Genomic DNA, 22,990 nt, shown 5'->3' with positions numbered 1-22,990 from the left:
CAGAGCCAGGGCAGTTCCCTCTGGTCCTTATCACTGAGGAATTCAGGCAGACCTTGGACTTCCTCTCCCATTTGTTTCCTTTTTCTTTTTTTTTTTAAGATTTATTTATTTATTTTATGTAAGTACACTGTAGCTGTCTTCAGACACTCCAGAAGAGGGAGTCAGATCTCATTACAGATGGTTGTGAGCCACCATATGGTTGCTGGGATTTGAACTCCAGACCTTCGAAAGAGCAGTTGGGTGCTCTTACCCACTGAGCCATCTCACCAGCCCCCTTGTTTCCTTTATCTAAACATCCTAATTATCCTTCTGGACTTCAGACACACAGTGGATATTGGAAAATTCCTTGGCCAAATACAGCCAAGCTTGCTGATCACTGGATGAGCTCCAGGGTGGGATCTAGGTAGACAGTGAGCATCAGGGTGGGTCACAGAGAGAGTTTATACAGAATGAGGAAAGAGTCAGACAATAGGGGTGGTCAACATCCCAGGGTACACACTAACAGGCAGACATGAAATCCCCACGTTTGGGTTGCAGGAAGCCTTGGGTAGATACGGCGAGGAGTTCTAGGAATATCTTGTGAGGAGTCATGAAGATGAGTTGGGTTAGACCTGGGAAGGGCCTAGAATGCCAGTTTTGAAGTATGAGCTTTGACTCCTGAGCTATGGGGACCCTCAAAGATGTGGTCTAGAAGGATGAGGGTAGGGGACAGACACTTGGCAAAGACCTGTCACACTATAGGTAGTTGGATACAGGGACATGAGAGTTTTTGGGGGGATAGATAGCCTCTGAAGGAAGTATGAGGTAGATCGAGCCAGGGAAAGTATGCTGTCTGAAGAATTCTAAACTCTAAGAATCACTAGGAATGACTTGCGCAGTTGGGACCTGTTATAGAATTTGGGGCCTTCAAAGGAGATGGGAATCGGCAGCAGTTGGTAGAATAACCTCATCCTATTTGATGTCTTCCTATTGTAGAAACCATCACACATTCTGCTATCATTTACATGTCCTCCATCCCCCAAAACCCAAGATCACATGATGATAAGCACAGAGAGACCCGGATAACCGGAGGAAGGGAGAAGCTCTGTTGAAGATTAAATAAAGACCCCATCTTCTTGCTGAGGGATGAGAAGGCCTGGCAGACAGGTGGGAAAGTGTGGTAAGTTAACCTGTGTGGTTGTCACACCAACACAAGCACACAAGAGCATGCAAGCACACATACATACACACACCAATTTGCTGAGCTGCTACTTTAGATCTGTATGTTTTCCTAATTTAAAAAAAAAAAAGTCTTGCCAGGCAGTGGAGAGTGGCGCATGCCTTTAATCCCAGCACTTGGGAGGCAGAGGCAGGCGGATTTCTGAGTTTGAGGCCAGCCTGGTCTACAGAGTGAGTTCCAGGACAGCCAGGGCTACAGAGAGAAACCCTGTCTCAGAAAAACAAAACAAAACAAAACAAAACAAAACAAAACAAAACAAAACAAAGCAAGTCTTTGTAAGCATGGGCACAGCCACAGCCCCTGAGGAAGAAGCAGTCTTGAAGAGGTGGCAGTGCCTTGTGAGGACCACAGATTCCAGGTCAGACAGGTGGCCACCACATGGATGGGCAACTGGGTGATTTACCCAAGCACATCTGTACCTGTTCCCCAACAGCATGACCCTATCATGTCTGGCTTCCCATGCTGAGGACCCATGCCTCATGGTAGGGGATGCTGTGCGCAGGTAGCAGTTATGACAGAAGCCCTATCCCAGTTCCCATGCCAGGCCAGGCTTGTCCCTGTCATATGCCTTTCAAATATGCAGACAGTCTGACAAGTGGCAACCATGACCAAACACGGAGAGGTTTCGATCGCCTGTTCCCTCCATCTCTAGCATGCCTGATTTCTTTTCCCTTCCTGGTATTTTCATGCCTCTTTCCCAAGAACATGAATCTCCCTTTTCTGCTAATCCACAATTTGTAAATCATGGCTCCTCCTGAGGTCCATGCTCAGAGTGAGAAAAGTATAACTCAAACTGGTGTGTGTGTGTGTGTACACAGGCACACGCATGCTCGCGTGCATGTGCAAAGTGAGGAAAGCAGAGAAATCAGGTTACAGAGTTGTATTTTGGAGTTAAAAAACTTCCCAGGGGATTGTAGAGATGCCTGCATCTGTAAAGTATTTGCTGAGTAAGCACGAGGACCTGAGTTCGGATCCATAGCACCCAGGTAAAAGCCATATACAATGGTGCACATCTGGCTAGCCAGCCCAGGCATTTACCCAAGAAAACAAAATGAATGCCCCTACACAAACTTTTCTGTGAATGCATATGGCCACTTATTTACAATGGAAACCATTCTGGCAATCCTCCTGCCTCAGCCTCCTGAGTGCTGAGATTACAATCGAGTGTCACCATGCCCAGGTCATTTTAAACTCTCCTCCTGTCCCACATATGGTCTCTCATTTGTTTTTGACAGGGGCTGGTTATGGATCCAGAGCTCAGCTCTGCCTTCTGATTCTCTTGCCTCAGACTCCTCAGGCCTGAGGTTACGTGTGTGTCGCCATGCCCAGCTCTGTTCAACAACAATAACAACAACAGTACACACAGAGGCACACAGACAGACAGCACACACTTTCAAGGGCTATGATAATCAATGGAATCTCAGCCTACCCAACTTGCTCCATCTTAGTACACTTCTAGGGAAGTTTCCTCTGGAGCAGAAAACCTTTCAGGGTACATGTTCCATTTACAGCTCCTGTTATCCTGGGCACCCCTAGAGAAGAGGGACCTTCTGTGGGTGCTGCTAGTATTGATATCTATCACTGCAGAATGCTGCGCAACCACCCAAGGAGCCCAAGGCTGCAACTCTTCGATTTACAGATGCCAGCCTGTGGACTCGTCCCCTCCCCCAGTGACCTGTTATGCAGGAAGAACTTGTTTTTGAAGGTAGCTAGGAGGTGGCACTTCCTGAGAGATGCGGATCTTAGACTCTTGAGCCACATAAGATAGAATGCAGAGAGGGCTGGTCCTGCCTGGGGAAGCCCTGCCCAATACTCACTGCCAACGCACCTCACTCTCACCCCAGATACCGGCCAGCTGGCTATCTGACCCTGTCAGTCAGACAGAAGAGTCACGGCAATAAGACAACCCTCTGAGGACATCACTGCTCATCCTGTGGTGCTTAAGTGTGGTTAGAGAACATTTAAACATAGGAATGAGGAAGACCAGTGTTAGGTGTGACCAGAATATCACAGCACACAGGAAGGTGGTCTTGCATTTTTGAGATGCATTTTGAACCAAGGAGTTAAAGTCAACGTTCCTCTAATTGACTCAAATATATTCTAGCCAAAGTAAACAAATGATGTAAATATTAAACGTTGAAATGATCCAATGTCAAACCCAGGAAATGTCTGTATGTTCATTATACTATCCTTTTACAGTGATTTAAATTTTTTAATGTGCATGTGTGTGCATCTTAGTGCGTGTGTGTATACTATATACCTGCAGATGCCCAAGGAGGTCACAGGAGGATGCCCTGGAGCTGAGTATGGGTGGTGGGGAGTGTACCTGTATGGGTCCCCTGCAAGGGCCATTTCTCCCGTCCCTCATTATGTGATTCTTATTTATTTACTTATCACTGAGGAGCCCAGGTTGGTCTTGAATTCACTCCAGCAGTGCCGGAATGCAGGCAGGAGCCACCAGTCACAGCTTTATCGTAATATTCTTTCTACTTTCTTATTTTCATGTTGGGAATCCAAATTGGGGAGGCGGGCAAAGTCTGGGAGACTGAGAGAAGGGTGAGGCTCATGTCTGTCTCCAGTATCCAGCCCTCTTCTACAAACTAAGAGGCCAAGTGGAGGGTTGATAATGCCAGGAAGGTGGCCGGGTAGAGGGTGGCTGGGTAGAGGCCCTGGGCAGGTGATGTGACACCAGCTGGATGCCACCAAAGCGTCTCTCACTTGGAGATGTCCCATCAACTACTCTCCTCAGAGAGGCCTTGTCACACCCTGAATACACTTCATGACACCTCACTTACTCTGTGGATCTTGCCTTCCCTAGCTAGATAAAAGGTCCAAGCTTGGGACCAAGGAGCAGAGATGACCTGTCACATGAGCCACCCAACATATTCACTATTGTCTCCTCCTTCAGAGTCCATGAAGATCCTGTCTGGACACCCAACCCTGTCTCACTTGAGACTGGAGAAGATCAGGCCTCAGTTAAAAAGTGGGGCTGGTTCCAGCCCAACCCTGCCTTCCCAATTCTCCCTCACACTGGGCCGAGAGTTCGAGTGTCCCTCCAAAGATGAGGAAACCGGGTCCTTCTATGGATATTAAAGATGTTTCTTTCCTAAGCCAACTAGCCATGGCTGTGGGGAGGGGCAGTGTCCAAGGCTGTTGTCCCAAGCTGTGACTCCCACGAAAGCTACAGTAGCCTCAGAGGAGGCTAGATCTCCAGGCTCCAGGATGGGGAGGCAACAAATCTAGAGCGAGTTCGGTCTCTCAGAGTGCTCCGGGAGTCCTGGGCAGACATAACTGAGGTCATCTCTCTGTACCAGAAGGTATTCTGGCTCAGTAGCCACCATGTTTCCTAAAGGTCACAGTATGGTCGGCTGAGGCCAGAAGACTGGGCAGTAGTGAGCAGACCCTGGAAAGGCTGATAGTAATGTCCAGAAAGGACTCCTCTGATGAGGTGTAGCCTCCACCAGCCTGGGGAACACTCAGAGGGGCCAGCCTTGCCTTCTATTCCAGCCATCCAGGTTCTGATAGACGCCAGGCTAGCAAGAGCCGCTTTCATAGTTTGCAGTTGAAGGTTGGCCAGTGGAGCCAAACTGGAGACATCGTCCTGCTTCTTCCTCTGGGTTTCCCTGTGTGTCTGTCACAGCAGGCCTGACCCTCAGTTCTAGGAGTTTGTGACCCATGTCGATTCTGAGGTTCTGGTTGTGACATGACTCTTGCAAGGTAGGGCCTCAGACTGTCTGTAGTCTGAGTGTCCCCACCAGCCTGGCACTGGCACTGGCACCTGTCTGCTGCCCAGGGGGAGGAGCTATGGAAGGCCTTGGGATACACTTCACTTCCTCCTCTGGGACACTGCAAGTTTTCTTTCCTTTTTTTTTTTTTTTTTTTTTTTTTGGCTTCTCTGTTCAAAGATTTCCCTTCCTAGGCCAAGGCAGGGCCCCATAAACAGAGTGATAAGGCTCGGTGCCTTCACTGTGAACTCTGCAGCTGCCATTTTATGACTCTGATAACATGACCCCCCCAAGTCCGGCTGCAGCAGGAACACTGGGTGTCCGTTCCAGGAGGGAGCAACTGAGGACAGGGAGAGGAGAGCAGGGGCTGGGGTCCCCCTCCAGTCCAGAGAGAGAAGAGCAGGGGCTGGGGTCCCCTCCAGTCCAGGGAGAGAAGAGCAGGGGCTGGGGTCCCCCTCCAGTCCAGGGAGAGGAGAGCAGGGGTTGGGGTCCCCCTCCAGTCCAGAGAGAGAAGAGCAGGGGCTGGGGTCCCCCTCCAGTCCAGGGAGAGGAGAGCAGGGGCTGGGGTCTCCCTCCAGTCCAGGGAGAGGAGAGCAGGGGCTGGGGTCCCCCTCCAGTCCAGGGAGAGGAGAGCAGGGGCTGGGGTCCCCCTCCAGTCCAGAGAGAGGAGAGCAGGGGCTGGGGTCCCCTCCAGTCCAGAGAGAGAAGAGCAGGGGCTGGGGTCCCCTCCAGTCCAGGGAGAGAAGAGCAGGGGCTGGGATCCCCCTCCAGTCCAGGGAGAGAAGAGCAGGGGCTGGGGTCCCCCTCCATTCCAGGGAGAGGAGAGCAGGGGCTGGGGTCCCCCTCCAGTCCAGGCTAAGTCCCTTCCCCTCATTTTGTGGACCAAGAGGGCAGCCGAGGCTGGGAGGCTAGTGGAACTGAAGATGGGGTTGGAGTGGAAAGATCAGAGGCAACCAGGGAAGGCTCCCTGGAGGAGGAGCTAGAGTTGGCACCTCCAAATAAGAAGTAGGAAGATGGAATTGGAGGGACTGGGCTCAATCTGTTTCTAGATGGATGGTACCTGGGGCCAGAGGCCTCCAGTGGTCCAAAAACCCCTGGCTTATCCAAAATGGAGTAGCCAGGACACAGAGTTGGGGAAGTTGGAGGGCTGCTAGTGTGGTCTGTGACACTGAGGGCCAGAGTCTGATGAAGCTTGGAGTGTGGGGAGGGGCTGTAAACAGGAGGAAGGGGGCAACACTGTCCAATTCTCAGAGAGCAGCACCTTCTCCGGAAGGGGTTGGGGGGGTGGTGAGATTTTCCAGAGCAGGGTGTGCCAGACACCAGCTAGGAGGAAACAGATTCATGTCCTGATCCCTGCCCTGGGAAAGGTTGTGATTAGGGAGGGACCACGGGATAGACTGCACTAAGGTGACCGACCAAGATTCCCCACTTCCTCCAGGCAGCCCACTTGTTCCAGACCAGAATCCACTAAGGAAAAGACAATCTTGAAGCAACAGCTCCACAGACCTAGAGCAAGGGAAGGGAAGATCACCTCTGTCCAAGTGTGGCTGGCAGGGACAGGTGTGGCTCCTGTGGCCTCATTTTGCCCTTCTGTAAAATGGGTTTAGGGGGTCTCTGAGTCTTGAGGTCTTTCTTAGTCTCAGAGGAGGTGACCAGGTGTCTGCCCCATGACCCTGGTGAGTCTGTCACAGCCACAGGAGCACACCCACACACATGTCTGTGTGGGAGGAAGCCGAGGTCTAAGGTAGAGCAAGCCCCCCTGCTTTTCCCAATACATGCTTTTACCTGCCCACCATCAGCCTATAGTTAGAGGATAAAGAGCACAGAATGAAATTCTCACCAGATCCCAAGGACCCCTCCCCAGGGTACAGGCACTAAGGTCTGATGCTGTGCTGTCTTCATCGCACAAGTTCTCAAAATACCCAGAGAGGCTTCCAGACACAGCCTCCTTCCCACCCGACAGTCTACAGGATCTCCCATCTCACTCGATCGTGCCACCCACAGTTCTCCTCCCCACGTACCCCCACAGGCACTCATCGCAAGGCAAGTCTGGGGCTCCCTCTCGCCCCCAACCTCTTCATCGCTGATTGGGATCACTTCGCGGTGAGCGCTCTAAGATGAGCTAAGAGGGACCCGCCGCTACCGAGCTCCCACGCCTCTGGGCTACAGAAGAGAGAAGACGAGAACCGCGCTCCTGCTGCCCCCCGATGGCCAGATGGTCCCGGATACGCTGCCCCCGCAGTTCCCCCATCCGTGGGATCTGGGTGGAGGGGCACACACTCACCGCGGGTCCGAGGGCGCAGGCGAGGGCTCCTGCCAGCACGCAGAGCCAGCGGGCAGGCGGTAGGCTCGGAGGGCGCATGGTCCGCCCTGAGCCCGCGGCAGGCAGCCGAGAGCGCCTACGGGGTCTGTGGCTAACGCAGCGCGGGAGAGTGGCGCGGGCCAGCGGCCCGGGCGCTATGAGGCACAGCTCCAGGCTAGGGGAGGGCGGCGGGGGCTCGTCTGACGGGCGGCGGGGTTAGCCAATGGCACGGCGGAGGCGGTACCTCGGCGCAGGTAGGGGGCGGAGCCGGGGCCCCCGGGGGCGTGAGCACAGAGTCCCGCTAGAGGTGCGCGTCGTCGGGAGCTGCTAGCTAGCGAGCATCCTCTCGGCTCTCCGATGCGGGGACGCTGGGCTCAACACCGCCCAGTGTTCCCCGCGCCCGCACCTTTCTCTCTCAACCCCGGCTGCGCCCTCGGCCCCTGGCAGTGAGCTCCTCCAGTCTTCGGCTCCAGGGAGTTTAGCTGCCGGCTCCCCGGTTTCCACGTCGGCTTGCAGCCCAAATTCTTGGACTAGAAGGGCCACAGCTTTCCAGGGCTGAAGGCTGGCCTCCGATGGGGTCCAGCGGATCACGCTGTTGGAACCATCTGCGACAAGGGAGAAGCCGAGGGGGCGCAGCCGGGGTCGGGGAGTCCCAACTGGGGGTTCCTCTTGGCCGCCCAGGGCAGGGTGCACTCAGAGCTGGACACGACTTGGCCGGCGCAGCTCGTGAGGGACGAGAAGTCAATGTTCCAGCGCCCCCGCGCGGGGACCAAAGCCTGTACCCTTTCTTGGGCCCAGGCTGCCCACAGACCGGTCTTCCCGGAGTCCCCAGGGACTAGGATCAGGGTGCCAGTGTCCCGCGCTGTGTCTCCAAGATCGGGCGGGCCGGTAGCGGGTGATCTGAGGCTGCTCTCCCTCCGAAGCTTGTCTTTAGGGCTCGGATTATTCGGTGCTAGCGTGGGGCGCGGGGTTACCGACTCAGAGCCCTTCGCGCTACGTCTTAGGGAACCCGTGCAGATGACTTTCCAAGAGCTCGAGTGATCATGGTGAGAAGGTGATGTGGGGGGCTGATGGCGCGGTGGGATAGAAGGTGGGAGGAGGGGCGGAGTTGCAGAGGGCCGCGTGTCCCTGCGCGAAGTAGGGTGTGCGATCCATTTGAAGGAAGTCGCTCTCCGGGCGCTTTCTGGCCAGCAGGAGCGCGGGAATTTCCCGAGGATTCTCCAGCCTTCCCAACCTGCAACGTGGGAAACTAACGCTGTGGGCGTGGCCTTGAGGTCGGTTACAGAAAAGTCTGGAAGCAAACCCCTGGCCTTCCTCCTTCCTCTCCTTCCTAGTCTACCGCACTTCCCTTGTTCTCTCTCCCCCTGAGCCTGAGCCTGAGCCTGAGCCAGGCCTCTACTACGCACCAGGGCATAGGAGGTAAGAGGCACTCCCTGCAATTTCTGCTTCCGGATAGAGAATGGGCTAGTTGTCACAGGCCTTTCTCCAGTTATGGGGTGTCAGAAGAGGGAGCTGTTTAGTAGTTGCCATTCAGTGCTTCAGGGCTAGGATTTCGGGAGTCACTGTGAGCAGGAATAGGGGTTTGCCTCGCTTGTGACCATGGGCACACTCCTCTTAGGCCTTAGGCCTCTTAACCGGGCAGTGAGGTCTTACCAGCTCTTGAGGTGGTATGCTCAAGTCCCAGATGTGAGCTTTGGCTCTCAACCCTGCCCACCCCCATATGTCACCTAGGCAGCTGCAGAATGCTGATATGGGGCGGGGTGGCACGTGCCTGTGATCCCACTGCTCTGTATGCTTCGGGAGGAGGATTCCTGTGGATTTCAGACCAGCCTGAGCAAAATGCTACGGTGCTTCACCTCATGGTCCTGTTAGCATTTCCGTGTTCTCTGTGGACAGAGATCTGGGCATGGGGGTGGGGGTGGATGGAGGGTTTTGGGTACCGGGAAGGAAGTGGGAAGCCAGACTCCATTTTGCTATGTGACCTTCACCAGGCAGGTGAATAGATGGGAGGTAGAGGCCACCAGTGGTGATGGCTGCCCTGTCCACGCTGATCCTTCTTGGGCTGGAGGTTGGAAGGCTGGTGCTAGGCTACAGCTGAGAACATCGGCAGGATCCCCTGGTGTCTTCCCGGCCTGACCCCCAGGAGAGGAAGATGTCTTGGGGAGAATAGCTTTCTCTTCCAATTCTCTGTGAAAGCTACTCTCAGTTCTTTCTGGTTGTTCCCTGGGGACCCATCCTTCTTTACCATCAAAGGACACAAGACACGCTCAAAAAACAAAAGGAGCAGGAAAACAGCAAAAACAACCTTAAAAATGCAACCCAGCTTATTTCCTGCTGCCTCTTAAAGTCTCTGTTCTGAGACACTGGGAGGTCAACCATGCACCTACTCCTGGGGGAGCCTTGTGGAATCTGAGGAGGAGGCTACTGTTGTTTACCTAGGTAATAGGGAAGGCTTCAGGAGAGAAGGGACTTCTGAAGAGATGGGGGAAGATGGGCTTCATGAGGCTTGGGAAGCAGGTATAACTGAGACTGAGGGAACAGACATCCGAGGTGGAGGGAGCAGGTACCTGAGGTTTAAGAGAAAGCACCTGAAGCAGACGGAGATCTCCAAGGCTGAAGGAGCGGGTGCTGGTGGTGGTGTTTGTAGTTACCTTCCCCACCATATCCTGAGAAGGGATTCCCACATCACCTGCCTTTGCCTCACAAATCTATGCTGGAACAGTCGCAGGAGAGCCGGAGCCACGGTCTGCCCCCATTTCTGAAGCTGTTCTCGCTTGAGTCCTGTGCTAGCCTGATCTTTACCGGATCCCTGCAACCTGCTCCCAGATTCTGGCTCAGATTCTAGTTGCCAGAACCACAGGGGTGCAGCGGATGAAGCGGGGGAAGGGGAGACAGTCACTTGCCATTCCCCGTGACAACAAGCTCGCTCGGCAGAAAGAATCTGCCGTTACTCATCCAATCCTGTCTGGCTTCAAGCCCGCTGCATCCCTGTGCCGTGTGCCACCCTCTCCTCCTCCAGGCCTGCAGCCACCTCTCAGGATGGCTCAGTCGGCGCCTTGTGCTGAAGTTGATGAATCAGTGAGGAGGAGGAAGAGAAGGAGCAGGTTCTGGTGAACGGTGAGGGCAGCCGTGAGACATAGTGTGCCCTTGACCTGTGTAACGGGGCTAAGTCAAGGCCAGGTGGCAGACGTGGCCTGGGGAGTCACAGGAGCAGATCCAGTCACATTGCTGTCTGAGTGAAGGCAGCTTTCCCTTCCCTGAGCCTCTGAATTGAAGGGACCAATAGCTTTAGCTCTGTATCAATTCGGGGTGCTGATAGTCACTCCTACCTCCTGAGTATGTCCCTTCATTGCAGGCTAGACCTTTCTGAGTGCCAGAGAATTCCAACTCCATCCATAGGTTGGAGGGTCGCAGGGAGGCCTGAGCAGATGTTCAAAGAGTATTCTTTTGTTCTTTCTTTTGCTCACCTCTCTCTTATCTATCACCACGCCTGGCCCTGTGGTGAGGCTAGGCTTGTCACTGATGGAAACATGAACTGTACCTTAGCTTTGCTTGAGCAGAAGATAGAGGGATCTTGTAGCCCCACTTAGGAGCTAAGCTCATGGAACTCAGGGTAGGAGACGCCTTGAAATGACTCGTGGACGTAGCAGTGGAACTCAAGGCCCAGACATGAGATAGTTTCCCTGGTTCCTGAAGGCCGGGGCCTAGAGCTCTGGGGAGGGCTGGTTCCTGACATAAGTGTCATCTCAGGTGAACATTGAGTGAACAGACACTGAGATGGGTCTTGGAGAATGGAATTTTATTGCCTGGTGAACAGTAAAGGAAAGAAGGCAGGGTGTGGGTGAGCTCTTCAGGCTACACTTCAGAGACGAAAACAAGATTTCCTCTTCACTCCCCACCACCCCTTTCTTTGACAGAGTCTCATGTAGCCTAGGATGGCCTTGAACTCCTGATCTTTCTCCTTCCATTCCCAGAATACACATATCATGGCATGCCTGGATTATACAATACTAGGGGTTGAACACAGAACTTTGTGCATTCTGTGTAACCACTCTACTGACTAAGATGCATTCCCAGCCATATCAGTCCTTCCTCTAGCCAGGCCCAGTGATTCACCTCTATGTCTATAGAGAGAGAAAACTGAGGCATGGGATATAGAGGGAGTGGGGCAGGTTCAGCCTTGTCCCAAGTGACTGAGGAAAAGACTCTGGCCTGTCACTAGAGCTCCCAATCTGAACAGAGGGACGACCTGAGAACTCCCTTCCTCCAAACTCTGGGGTCAGCAGTCCATCCTCAAGTCCCCGGCATGGGGTTCATGGTATAGGAGTCTAGAGATTCTGGGGGGAGGGGCTGCCCCTCACACTTATGATCCAGTGGCAACCTCATATGTGTGCACAGAAGCACGTGTCTGTCTGTCCACCAGGCTCACTATTGCTGTGAGGAAACACCATGACCAAAAGCAAGTTGGGGAGGAAAGGATGTACATGGCTTATACTTCCACAGCACTGTTCATCCAAGAAGGAGTCAGGACAGAAACTCAAACAGGACAGAAACCTGGAGGCAGGAACTGATTCAGAGAACATGGAGGGGGCTGCTTACTGACTTGCTCCTCATGGCTTGCTCAGCCTGCTTTCTTATAGAACCCAAGACCACCAGCTCAGACATGGTCTCACCCATGATGGGTTGGTTCGTCCCTAATCAATCACTAATTAAGAACATGTCCTACAGCCAGAATTATGGAGGCATTGTCTGAATTGAGGGTCCCTCCTTTCAGATAACTCTACCTGTATCAAGTTGATGTAAGACTAGCCAGCATAGTAAATATGAATATTTTAGTAAGAAGACGTGTGGGTGGCACCAGTCCTCCCCAGAGCTCTAGGCCCCGGCCTTCAGGAACCAGGGAGGTTATCTCATGCCTGGGCCCTGAGCTTTACTGCTACGTCCACCAGTCATTGCAAGGCTTTCTCTACCCTGAGTCCCATGAAGTTAGCTCCTAAGTGGGCCTACAAGATCCCTCTGTCCCCTGCTCAAGCAATACTGTCTGAGAGAGACAGACTGGTGTGTGTGCCTGACAACAGAAGCAGACAGAGCTAGGAGTAAGGGTCTGGGGTTAGGGGTGGGTGCCCAGAACAGACAGTACTAGGTGGTCACTCAGAGCTCATTTCTGCAGCGATGGACCCCAGTTGGGGTTTCCACCCCAGGAGAGCCCAGGGTTACCCTCACTTCCGCTCCTCCAGCCCTGGGTTCTTGTGAGCTATTTCACAGGTGACTTTGGGCAGAGATTCTGGAAGAGACATATAGACTGGGTAGGATAAAGCATGCATGGAGTTTCAGCAACATAATTAATCTCACCAGAGATTAATGAGCATTAAAATGTCATAGCTGTCCACTGGGGAAATGAAAATTCCCATGTAATTCCTAAACAACCAGGAGGATGAGGAAAGAGGAGAAAGAGGATGAGGAAGAAGGGGGGAGGAGAAAGAGCAGAGGGAAGGAAGAGGAAGAAGAGGGGAGGAGAAAGAGCAGAGGGAAGGAAGAGGAAGAAGGGGGGAGGAGAAAGAGCAGAGGGAAGGAAGAGGAAGAAGAGGGGAAGGAGGAGAAGAAAGCAGATGAGGATACAAAGCTGAATGACTCTTGCAGCCCAATAAAAGACTGAATGTATTGGGAGGGTTAAACTGAGACTAAACCATCTATAGAAGATATATATATATATATATTAGAGATTTGGTATAGTTTCAAGTTTCAATCAATATAGACAATGTGAATGAATGAAAATTTAAGATGAAAAAGCAAATTTAAGAAGCACAAAGAGCACTGTAGTAGATAGGGCTCTGTAGAACAGGCAACAGAACATGCGCACACAGGAAGAGGTGATTCATTGCAATGCCTTACCCATGGGGCTGGGTGACCTAACAGTGGCCGTCCACAAGCTGCAAGTTAAGGACTACAGCTCCTCAGTGTGGAGAGTGAATCTCCCAGCTGTCTCAGGCCAGTGCTGAAAGTCTGAACGCTCCTGACTGCGCTCTGCAGTCAGAGTATGGAGGGAGCAGACTTGGGCACAGCCAAAGCCAGCAGAGCCAAAGCCCCAAGTCTCCTGTGTGCATGCCTTCTTCATGAGCACTCGCTCCACAGTCTGAGAGCAGGTTTGTCTTTGTTTTCTAAAGTTCAAGTTCACTTTGACTTCATCTTTTCAATAGGTAACAACAACAAAAAACAGCTTCAGCCTTTCTTGACCCCTGGGTGTTTTGCATAGGGTAAGTCAAACCCACCTGACCCTTGCATGGCTGGTGCCAAGACCTGTGTTATTCAGGAGTAAGATCCTGGCAAGAGCAGAGGCTGGAACTTTAGGGCCTGAGAACCGTGGTGAGGTAGAGGGCTGGTGTCCTGTGTGTGTGGCTGCTGACTTCCTGAGGCAGGGGAAGGAAGCAAGTTCGGTGCTTCTGAAGGAAGGCAGTCTGAGGGATCAGAGAAGTCCCTCTGCTCTTGCGTTCCTTGGTTTGGCACTCCCAAGTTCCTGGTCTGGACAGGAAACGTCTTTATAGCCACTTCTGCCTTTCTCCAGCTGCAGTCCTCCTCTGTGGTAGCATATTGTCTGGCCAAGACGGGAACCTTCACCTGTGGTTGCAAAGCTGACCACTACGAGCCACCCCTCCCCACTTCCTTACTCCCCTTAGGCTGTTCTGAGGGAGTACTACCCCTGGTGAGGAGAGAGCAGATCTGGGGGCCTGGTATAGGGGCACCAGGGACCTCACATTAGAGCTGCCTGGAGACCTAGCTGCTGGGTGGGGCTCCCTGTCCAGGGCTGGGAGGCAGGCCTGGAAGATGGAGGCTTCCAAGCAGAGGAAGAGAAATGAGGATGTGGTGATGGGGAGGAGGACTGTGAGCAGAGGATGGGAACTTGGGAGGGAAAAACAGCAGCAGCTGGATGCTGGAGCAAGGAGCAAGAGCAGCAGGGAAGGAGGAGGAAGCTGGATGCTGGAGCAAGGAGCATGGGGTGACTTCTCTGTCCTTCCTTCCCACTCTGCGTTCTACCCAAGCTGCCTGTCTCCATTACCTGCATCTCTGCTTTCTGAGAATCTTTAGCGTCTCTCTGTGCCCACTCTGCATTCACAGTATTGGGTTGAGTATTCATATTGACTTGTGTGTGTGCATCTGTGTGTGCATATATTTAGCATTTATTGCCGATGCCTGGCATGACAGCAGGCACAGGGCAAAGGTTTGTGTGCACGCGCACAGGCTCGCATCTTCAGAAGCAAGGTGAGTGAGCCAGAAAGACTTCAGATTCGTGACATGTTTGATTTTAAAGTAATGCTTGGGACCCTTTATGTTTTCGGCCTACCACAATCCATTCTGTGACCCGTGTGAGGTTTAAGGAGTTTTGGAGTTAAGGAGGCCCACAGTTTAAGGAGCTTTGCTCTGAAGGATGAGAGCTGCGGAGAGGCGAAAGGCAGAGGGAGATTCCTTCATAGCTCTAGATCTGTAGTCATTATCTAACCCTTAATTTTCCTTCCCTGTCTTACAATGCTTTTAAAAATGGGTTCTTTGTTTGAATAAGCTTCACCTGTTAGACAGAGCCCTGGACAGTGCCCCTTACAAGCTTTCTCTTCATCTTCTGCATCACCCGACAGAAGTTGGTGACTGCCTCCCTCAGTTGTCATTTAACATCTCTCTCTCACTCCCTCTCTCTCTGTGTCTTTTCTTCTTCTTCTTTCTTTTCTTCTTCTTCTTCTTCTTCTTCTTCTTCTTCTTCTTCTTCTTCTTCTTCTTCTTCTTCTCCTCCTCCTCCTCCTCCTCCTCCTCCTCCTCCTCATCTTCCTCCTCCTTCTCCTCCTCCTTCTCCTTCCCCTCCTCCTCCTCCTCATCTTCCTCCTCACCTTCCTCTACTTCCTCCTCCCCCCCCTCCCCCTCCTCCTGCTTTATTTATTTCAGATTGGGTTTCTCTGTGTAGCCCTGGCTGTCCCAGAACTCACTCTGTATAGACCAGGCTGGCCTCCAACTCTGAGATCCACCTGCCTCTGTCTGCCAAGTGCTGAGATTACAGGTGTGTGCCACCACGCCCAGCTTTAACATCTTCCTTTCAGACTAATTATCTTAAGACACCAGTGATGCCATCACCTTTGACCCTGAAAGAGCTCACAGACCCTGAACACCTTATCAAGACTCTTGTCTCCTGTTCCCTGACTAGCCACTCTGGCTTCCTGCTGTTCTGAGAATCTCCTAGAGTCTCCCCTAGCTTGAGTGCATCACCCAGGGGTTCCCATGCACCCCCCCCAAGCTGGAAACCTCCCTGTTTAGTATTGCAAGCTGTTTCCTCTCCCCACCCCAATTCCTAGTCTCCCTCCTACTTAAACCCTGGCCCTGGCTCTAAGATGCTTTTTAATCATTGGAGATTCAGAACTTTTTTCATTTTGCTCCATTGCTGGAGCATAAACTCCAAGAGATCACGGATGCACAAACAGCACTTGAGTTCCTAGACTGCTGCATTATCCTCAGCCAATCACATTTAAGAGATAAATGATGCATCTTAGTAGGACCCAGTGCCAACTGTCTCCATAGGTTTCTAAGGTTGCCCCAGCTCAGGGCAGTCCCCTGGCTAGCCCTCTCTTTTAGCCTTCAGAGCTTTATCCTGCCTGGGTCCTGAGGACCAGGTCCTCCCGTGAGGAAGGGGCTCGCATTCCAACTCCACTTTGCCTTGACAGGTCCTTCTGGGAGCACCCCACCCTGCCCCTGACTGCCTTGTTAAGACTGCGTAGGGATCTGTGTCAGCTTTGCCTCTGGAAGGACGGAGGGGCTTTCCCTGGGGATGGCAGACCCACAGTGGCTGTCAGTTAAGGAGGAGAAGCATGAAGAGGGGTTGGGCTGGGACTTTTTCTCAGTGTTATTCTCTTGGTGACTGGCACATGGCCAAGCCTCTCTCATGACTGCGGGCTAATCCCTGGGTCCAATCTCAGGCCTCCACCTATGATTCTGAATTCACTTCTGACCCCAGCCTGACCTTTGACCTGATTACAGGCTCCAATTTAGATGGACCCCTGATCCTGATAGTTAGCCTTTCAGTCTACATTGACCCATGATCCCAGAACCACACCTGACTATGATCCCTCTACCCACCCTGACTTCTGACCCTGGTACCCTGACTGCAGCCCAGCCCACAAGCCAGGTATGGGATCTAAGAGGGTTCAGCTGGCTCCAGCAGGCAGCAGTAGCTGAGTCTGAGCCCACCTCTCCTAGAGGGAACTAGTGACTCTGGTTAGAAAGCCCCTGGGGGCACCTAGCTACTGTTTCTCTAGCTGCTGTTTCTCTAGCTGTCCATCCTGCCTCTATGGCTCCCAACGAAGCAGGCACTGCCTACTTGGTAATGGCCCTGTAGGCCAGGTGCCAGGAGAGGGAGAAACTAGCCAGACGAGCCCGCACCTCTGTTTGCACAGGTCTTGGTAAAAATAGTCTCATCTACGCACACCTGTGTCATTTCCTCCATGACCTGGATGGCGCCCCAGGCCCAAGACACTTGCCAGCTGTTCCTCCCCCCGAGGCTTCTTTTTTTTCTAGAACAGCACAGAACACAGAGGGGCCTCTCTCAGACCTGCTCAGAGCCACCCTAAGACCTGCATCCCAGGTGTCCAGTTCTCAGACGTTAGTTCCTGCTGTTTCAGCACTCTCAATGGTCCTTCATCATACTGACTCTAGAGGGTCACCACAATGGATTCAGGTGGCATCCAAGGGGCAGTAGGCAGAACACTGAGGCCAGGCGTCTCCCTGCTGGCTCAGAAATAAAGCCCTAGCTTTAGGTCTCTGCCGCACGAGGTTGAAACTGCGTTCCAACAAATGCCGCAACTAAAAATGTCCTGTGTGTCCCCAAGGGACACAAGTCTCCCAGGCAAAGAGACAGAGGCCACACAGGGTGAGAGGAAGCACAGCATACAGAGGCCACACTGGATTCGAGGAGACACAGCGCACATATGAACACTAACACACACACACACACACACCCGCCGCCCTGCCACACTTGCTATACTTTAATTTTCTCATTTTCTTCTCCTGTGTATGTGTGCACATGGAGGCTAGAACTCAATCTTAGTTTCATTCCTCAGGACCTGTGCACCATTGGTTTTTGGCTGACACGCTCTGTCACTCATTGATTTAGCCAGGCTGACCGGACAGTAAGCCCCGAGGAGCTAGCTGCCTGTCCCTCTCCATCACTGGGATTCCCAGTGCTTAGAACCACACTTAGCTTGTTTCCTCTGGGTTCTGGGAATCAAACTCAGGTCTTTATTCTTGTCCAACAAGCACTTTACTGACGGAGCCATCTCCCTAATTCAGCAACACCCTTTTTTATAAGGTTATATTGGATTGAGGCCCACCCTATAATCTCACTTGAACTTGGTTACCTCACTAAAGGCTGTTTTTAAATGCCACCATGTTCTGAGGTTCTGGGGCTTCAAGCAAGAGTGCAACATACGAATTTTGGGAGAATACTTTTCAACCCACAATAGTTATCTGATTTAGCAAATGACCCTAAGATGGGATGGTTTTAGTAACCCATTGTAGGCTTCTGTGGGCCAAGGTGACTTCTAGCAGTGTCAGCTGGAGGTGGCTATTGGTGCTTATCTGGAGGTGAAGCGGCGTGGAAGATACATTTCCAAGGTGACTCACTCACATGCCTGTTGACAGAAGGCCTCTGTTCCCACACCACAGTGGGGGAGGAGGCACCAAAGGGTGTAAATGCTCAGAGAAGACACTTGTCCTCGTGACCACAGCTGGCTACCACTTCTGCTTTCCAGTCAGGAGAAGAAGAAGAGAGGGCAATGCCCTTTCCTAGGAACGAGATGGCTTGGAAGTTCACAGTGACCTCTTTTCTTGTCTTACTTGCTGGGAGTGCTCACATGGCCCCCATGTGGCTGGAGTCACAGCCTTTGTAGGGGACTGAAAACTCTCTTGCCTGAGGAAGTCACAGGTCCCACTGGCATAGCTACTGCTGTTGTTTCACTGAATAGACATAATGTGCTGATCAAATTGCCTTCCAAACACCTATGCTCACGCCCATGGGTTGGTGCGCTCGCTCGCTGTCGGCTTCGGCCAGAGAGGCTTGTTTTTCCAATGGGCAGCAGTTCCTGGAGGGATACGGAACTGGCCAGATTGCTGAGAATAAGTGTAGTCAGTGGTGCTCAGCCATAAATAGGACAGATATGTTTATCACCCCTCCGAGACTCGGGGGACACTGTAGAAGGGAGGAAAATGTCAGAGCTGGAGGGAGGGGTGGCATGTTGTGGAACACTGTCTTCTGGGCATGGCCTCGCTGTTGCACTCTTGAAGTCAAAAGGTGGTGACTAGCTGAACAAGACGGTCAAAAGTCCCTCTCGGATTGAGAAGGGGCTGCCCCTCCTTGAGGCATTATAGGTAACTGGTGTTTGCTGGAAGGAATGTTTTCAGGAGTGTAGCCACTGTAAGCTGCCTGCACTCTTGCTCCGATTTCTCTGATGGCAGAAGTTGGGACAGAGGACTAGAGTCAAAGTTCACAGTGGGCTTTGGGCTTCAGAGGACATGGAGGGGGCTGTGGAGTCTATCTGGGAGACGTTCAGCAAGGGTTGCAGAAATCTCCCAGAAAGAGCTGGGATCTGAGACGTCAACCCACGTTCTTCTGTGTAGGGACATCTTCCTAGCACTTGCCAGTCACAGCCCACCTCTACCAGCTGACTACGTGAGATGGACGAGTGGAGAACCCCATTTTCTTTTGCAACAGGACCCCCAAAAGAATGTCTCACATCCCATGGCTGTCACAGCAGGGCCACAAAGCACCTACCTGCTGGGCCACTGAAGAATTAAGGGCCACCTGGCATCTCAATATAAAGTTGAGCAGTAGGATGTGTCAGCCTTTGTCTTTCTGGAACAGGTACCATAAATTTACATTAGTGGATGCCAAAGGGCAAGTCTACACCCTTTCACCAGCCCGAAGTACAACCAATGTGCTTGCTCTCCAGACTTGTCCTCTGGGAGACTGAGGGCTGCTGTGTGGTTCCCAGACACTACCAGACCCAATTCAGAGAGAAGGAGCAGTGTGTGCATGCAAAGCTCTTCTTCCTACTGTTCCCATGCCAGGAACCCTTCTGTTCAACTGAATGCTGGGCCAAGAAGAAACATGCAAAAACTGGAGCTATACTATACATATAGGCTCCTTAAAAAGGGAGTGAGAACACAGAATGCAATAGAGTTCTTTTCTAGACTTCCCATACAGACTTGCCCCCAAGTCCCCAGCTACCACTGGGTGAGGCTCCATCTTAGCTACAGGGTGTCTCCTTCCCTTTTCTTGGGGGATATCTCTCCATGGCAGAAACTTCAACCTGCTCACGGCCACGGGTCTTCTGAAGCCTGAGGATTCATGTTAGTTCTGTCAGGAATCAAACTTTGGACAAGTGCTCCATCCCAGAGATGCATCCCCAGCCCAGCATGTTTTTAAGGACACAACAAACCAGACATAAAGGATAGCAATTGATTGAAAGATAGCTAATAAAAAACATTAAAGACAGGGCTGGAGAGGTGGCTCAGAAGTTAGGAGCACTGGCTGTTCTTGTAGAGGACCTGATTCAATTCCCAACACCCACGTGTTGGCTCACAACCATCTGCAACTCTCTAGTTCCAGGGGATCTGATGCCCTCTTCTGGTTTCTATGAGTGCTGTACACATGTAGTGCACAGACATACATGAAGGTAAAACACTCATACATAAATTATAAAATAAAAGTTTTAAAAATTTAAAAATAATGAAAAGTAAAATTTGATCTTGTAGGTGTTTGGGGAGTTCCACACTCCAAAGTGACTTCTAAAGAAGCTGTGGGGAGCTGGAGAGATGGCTCAGAGGTTAAGAGCACTGGCTGCTCTTCCAGAGGTCCTTAGTTCAATCCCCAGCAACCACATGGTGGCTCGCAGCCATCTATAATGAGATTAGGTGCCCTCTTCTGGTGTACATGTATATATGAGGCAGAACACTATAAATAATAAAGACATTTAAGAAAAAAAAGAAAGGAAGGAAGGAGGGAGGGAGGGAGGAAGGAAGGAAAGAAAGAAAAAAAGAAAGAAAGAAAGAAAGAAAGAAAGGAAGAAAGAAAGAAAGAAAAGAAAAGAAGGAAGGAAGGAAGGGAGAGAGAGAAAAGAAAAGAAAAGAAAAGAGAAGAGAAGAGAAGAGAAGAGAAGAGAAGAGAAGAGAAGAGAAGAGGAAAGGAAAGGAAAGGAAAGGAAAGGAAAGGAAAGGAAAGGAAAGGAAAAGAAGCTGTGGACTCAGGGTGACTGAATTTGAGCCCAAGAGCACAGGGGGCTTTTCATACTTTACAGTGACTTCAGCCAACGCTGCAACCCAGGATGGAGCCCATCCTTAGCCTGGGCCAGTGTTTTTGGTGCTGGCAGGTTTCACATCCTGCACAGCTTCAGAGAAGCTGCAGAGACTGGGTGGGGACTGTCTCTGACTCTGGGTAAGGCCCACAGCATATAGAGTTCCACAACTCTAGAAAAAGCTGCAGACCTAGGCAAGTGGCCCTCAGTGTTGAGGCAGTGTTTGACCCACAGAGGAAGACTTGAGGCAGAGCCTCAGGGCCTAAATACCAGCACAGGGGGGAAGTGGCAGCTCAACCTTACACTCAAGATGGCAAAAGCCACTATTGAAAAGAAAAAGGTATCCAGAAGATGTTCTAACTGTAATAAGGTAATAAGGACACATGCTCCACTATGTTCAAAGCAACCCTATTTATAATATCCAGAAGCTGGAAAGAACCCGGATGTCTCTTAACAGAGGAATGGATACAGAAAATGTGATACATTTACACAATGGAGTACTACTCAGCTATTAAAAACAATGAATTTATGAAATTCTTGGGCAAATGGATGTATCTGGAGGATATCATCCTGAGTAAGGTAACCCAATCACAAAAGAAGTCACTTGATATGAACTCACTGATAAGTGGATATTAGCCCAGAAACCTAGAATACCCAAGATACAACTTCCAAAACACAAGAAAATCAAGAAGGAAGACCAACGTGTGGATACTTTATTCCTCCCTAGAATAGGAAATAAAATATCCATGGAAGGAGTTGCAGAGAAAAAGTTTGGAGCTAAGACAAAAGGATAGACCATCCAGAGACTGCCCCACCCGGGGGTCCATCCCATAATCAGCCACCAAACACAGACACTATTGCATACGCCAGCAAGATTTTGCTGAAAGGACCCTGATATAGCTGTCTTGTATGAGGCTATACCAGTGCCTGGCAAATACAGAAGTGGATGCTCACAGTCATCTATAGGATGGAACACAGGGCTCCCAATGGAGGAGCTAGAGAAAGTACCCAAGAGCTGAAGGGGTCTTCAACCCTATAGGTGGAACAACAATATAATCTAACCAGTACCCCCCAGAGCTCGTGTCTCTAGCTGCATATGTAGCAGAAGATGGCCTAGTTGGCCATCATTGGGAAGAGAGGCCCCTTGGTCTAGCAAACTTTATATGCCCCAGTACAGGGGAACACCAGGGCCAAGAAGTGGGAGTGAGTCGGTAGAGGAGCAGGGTGGGGGGAGGGTATAGGGGACTTTTGGGATAGCATTTGAAATGTAAATCAAGAAAATATCTAATAAAAATGTGGGGGGGAAAAAGAAAAAGGGACTCAAAATTTAAAACTATAGAGTATAAAAGAGAAACTCAACCAGCTAACTTCAGATGTGCAAGTCTTAGCACAGAATATATAAACAATATGAAAAACTAAGACCAGTCTCCTCTACAAACAACAACACTCTAATGACCACATCCATGAAAATGACCCAGAAAAGCTATCAGACAAAGAATTCAAAAGACTGATTATAAGTATAGTCAGAAAACTCAAAGAAGTCATAAGTATATTCCAAGAGAATGAAAACAAAAAGAGGAATAAAATAAAGCAACCAATCCAAAATAGGAAAATAGAATTCTACAAAGTATATGGACTTGCTGAAGATAGCCCAAACTGAAAAGATGCTAGAAGTGAAAATTTCAACAAGACAGATAAAACCCTCAGCAGAAAGCCTTGCCGACAGAGTGGGTCATGCCGAAAACAGAACCTGAGGTGTAACTGGGTCACTGGGTAAAGATGATCACTCTTAAATATATACAAAACACACATTTCACGAAATATGAACAGAAAGTAGGAGGACTCTGGGATGCCAGGAAAAGCTTTGAGTTATGGGCAACACACACACACACACACACACACACACACACACACACACACACACACACACACACATCATATATATATATATCATAGCAAAGGCATAAAGACTATTTTCAATAAAATTATAGAAGAAAAATTTCCAAACAAAGAAAAAGATGCCTGTCTAGGCTTAAGAGGTCTATGATCACACCAAATAGAAAAGAACATGAAAGGAACTCTCCATGACACCATCAAAACATTAAAGACACAGAATAAAGAAAGGGTATTAAAGCCTCAAGGAGGAGGCGAGGCTGGAGAGATGGATCACCCTTATAGAAAGAAGACTGGAGATCTATTCCTAGCACCAATATGGTGACTCACTACTGTCTGTAACACTAATTCCAGGGGAATTCAACACCCTTTACTGGCCTCTGCAGGTACTGCATGCATGTGGTGCTCTTACATATATCCAGGAACACTTACATACATAAGATTAAATAAATTTTAAAAAATGTAAATGTTTCAGGAGAGAAAGTTCAAGTAAGTAATAAAGGTGGTCTTGTCAGACTACCATTCGATA

The 22,990-nt window shown here is 50.8% G+C and overlaps 2 protein-coding genes across 4 annotated transcripts in view; one reads left to right on the top strand and one right to left on the bottom strand.

The window, feature by feature from the left end:
* Positions 1-7,439, bottom strand: part of Vipr1 (vasoactive intestinal peptide receptor 1) — a 30,239-nt gene extending 22,800 nt beyond the window's left edge. Inside the window, exon 1 of one of the 2 annotated variants that reach the window (NM_011703.4) lies at positions 7,229-7,439. In NM_011703.4, the coding sequence (NP_035833.2) occupies positions 7,229-7,306 (78 nt within the window). In that variant the 5' untranslated portion in view covers positions 7,307-7,439. The remainder of the gene's footprint in view (positions 1-7,228) is intronic. The other variant, XM_006512068.4, reaches the window with a different exon arrangement.
* Positions 7,440-8,033: 594 nt separating this feature from the next.
* Positions 8,034-22,990, top strand: part of Lyzl4 (lysozyme-like 4) — a 64,281-nt gene continuing 49,324 nt past the window's right edge. The window contains exon 1 of one of the 2 annotated variants that reach the window (NM_001357346.2): positions 8,034-8,292. The gene's annotated coding sequence lies outside the window, so the exon portion shown is untranslated. Of the gene's footprint in view, positions 8,293-8,560; positions 8,666-22,990 lie in introns of those variants that run through there. The other variant, NM_026915.4, reaches the window with a different exon arrangement.

The sequence above is a fragment of the Mus musculus genome, chromosome 9, assembly GCF_000001635.26.
Source record: "Mus musculus strain C57BL/6J chromosome 9, GRCm38.p6 C57BL/6J".
Taxonomy (NCBI): domain Eukaryota; kingdom Metazoa; phylum Chordata; class Mammalia; order Rodentia; family Muridae; genus Mus; species Mus musculus.
This window is presented reverse-complemented; position numbering and strand designations above follow the sequence as displayed.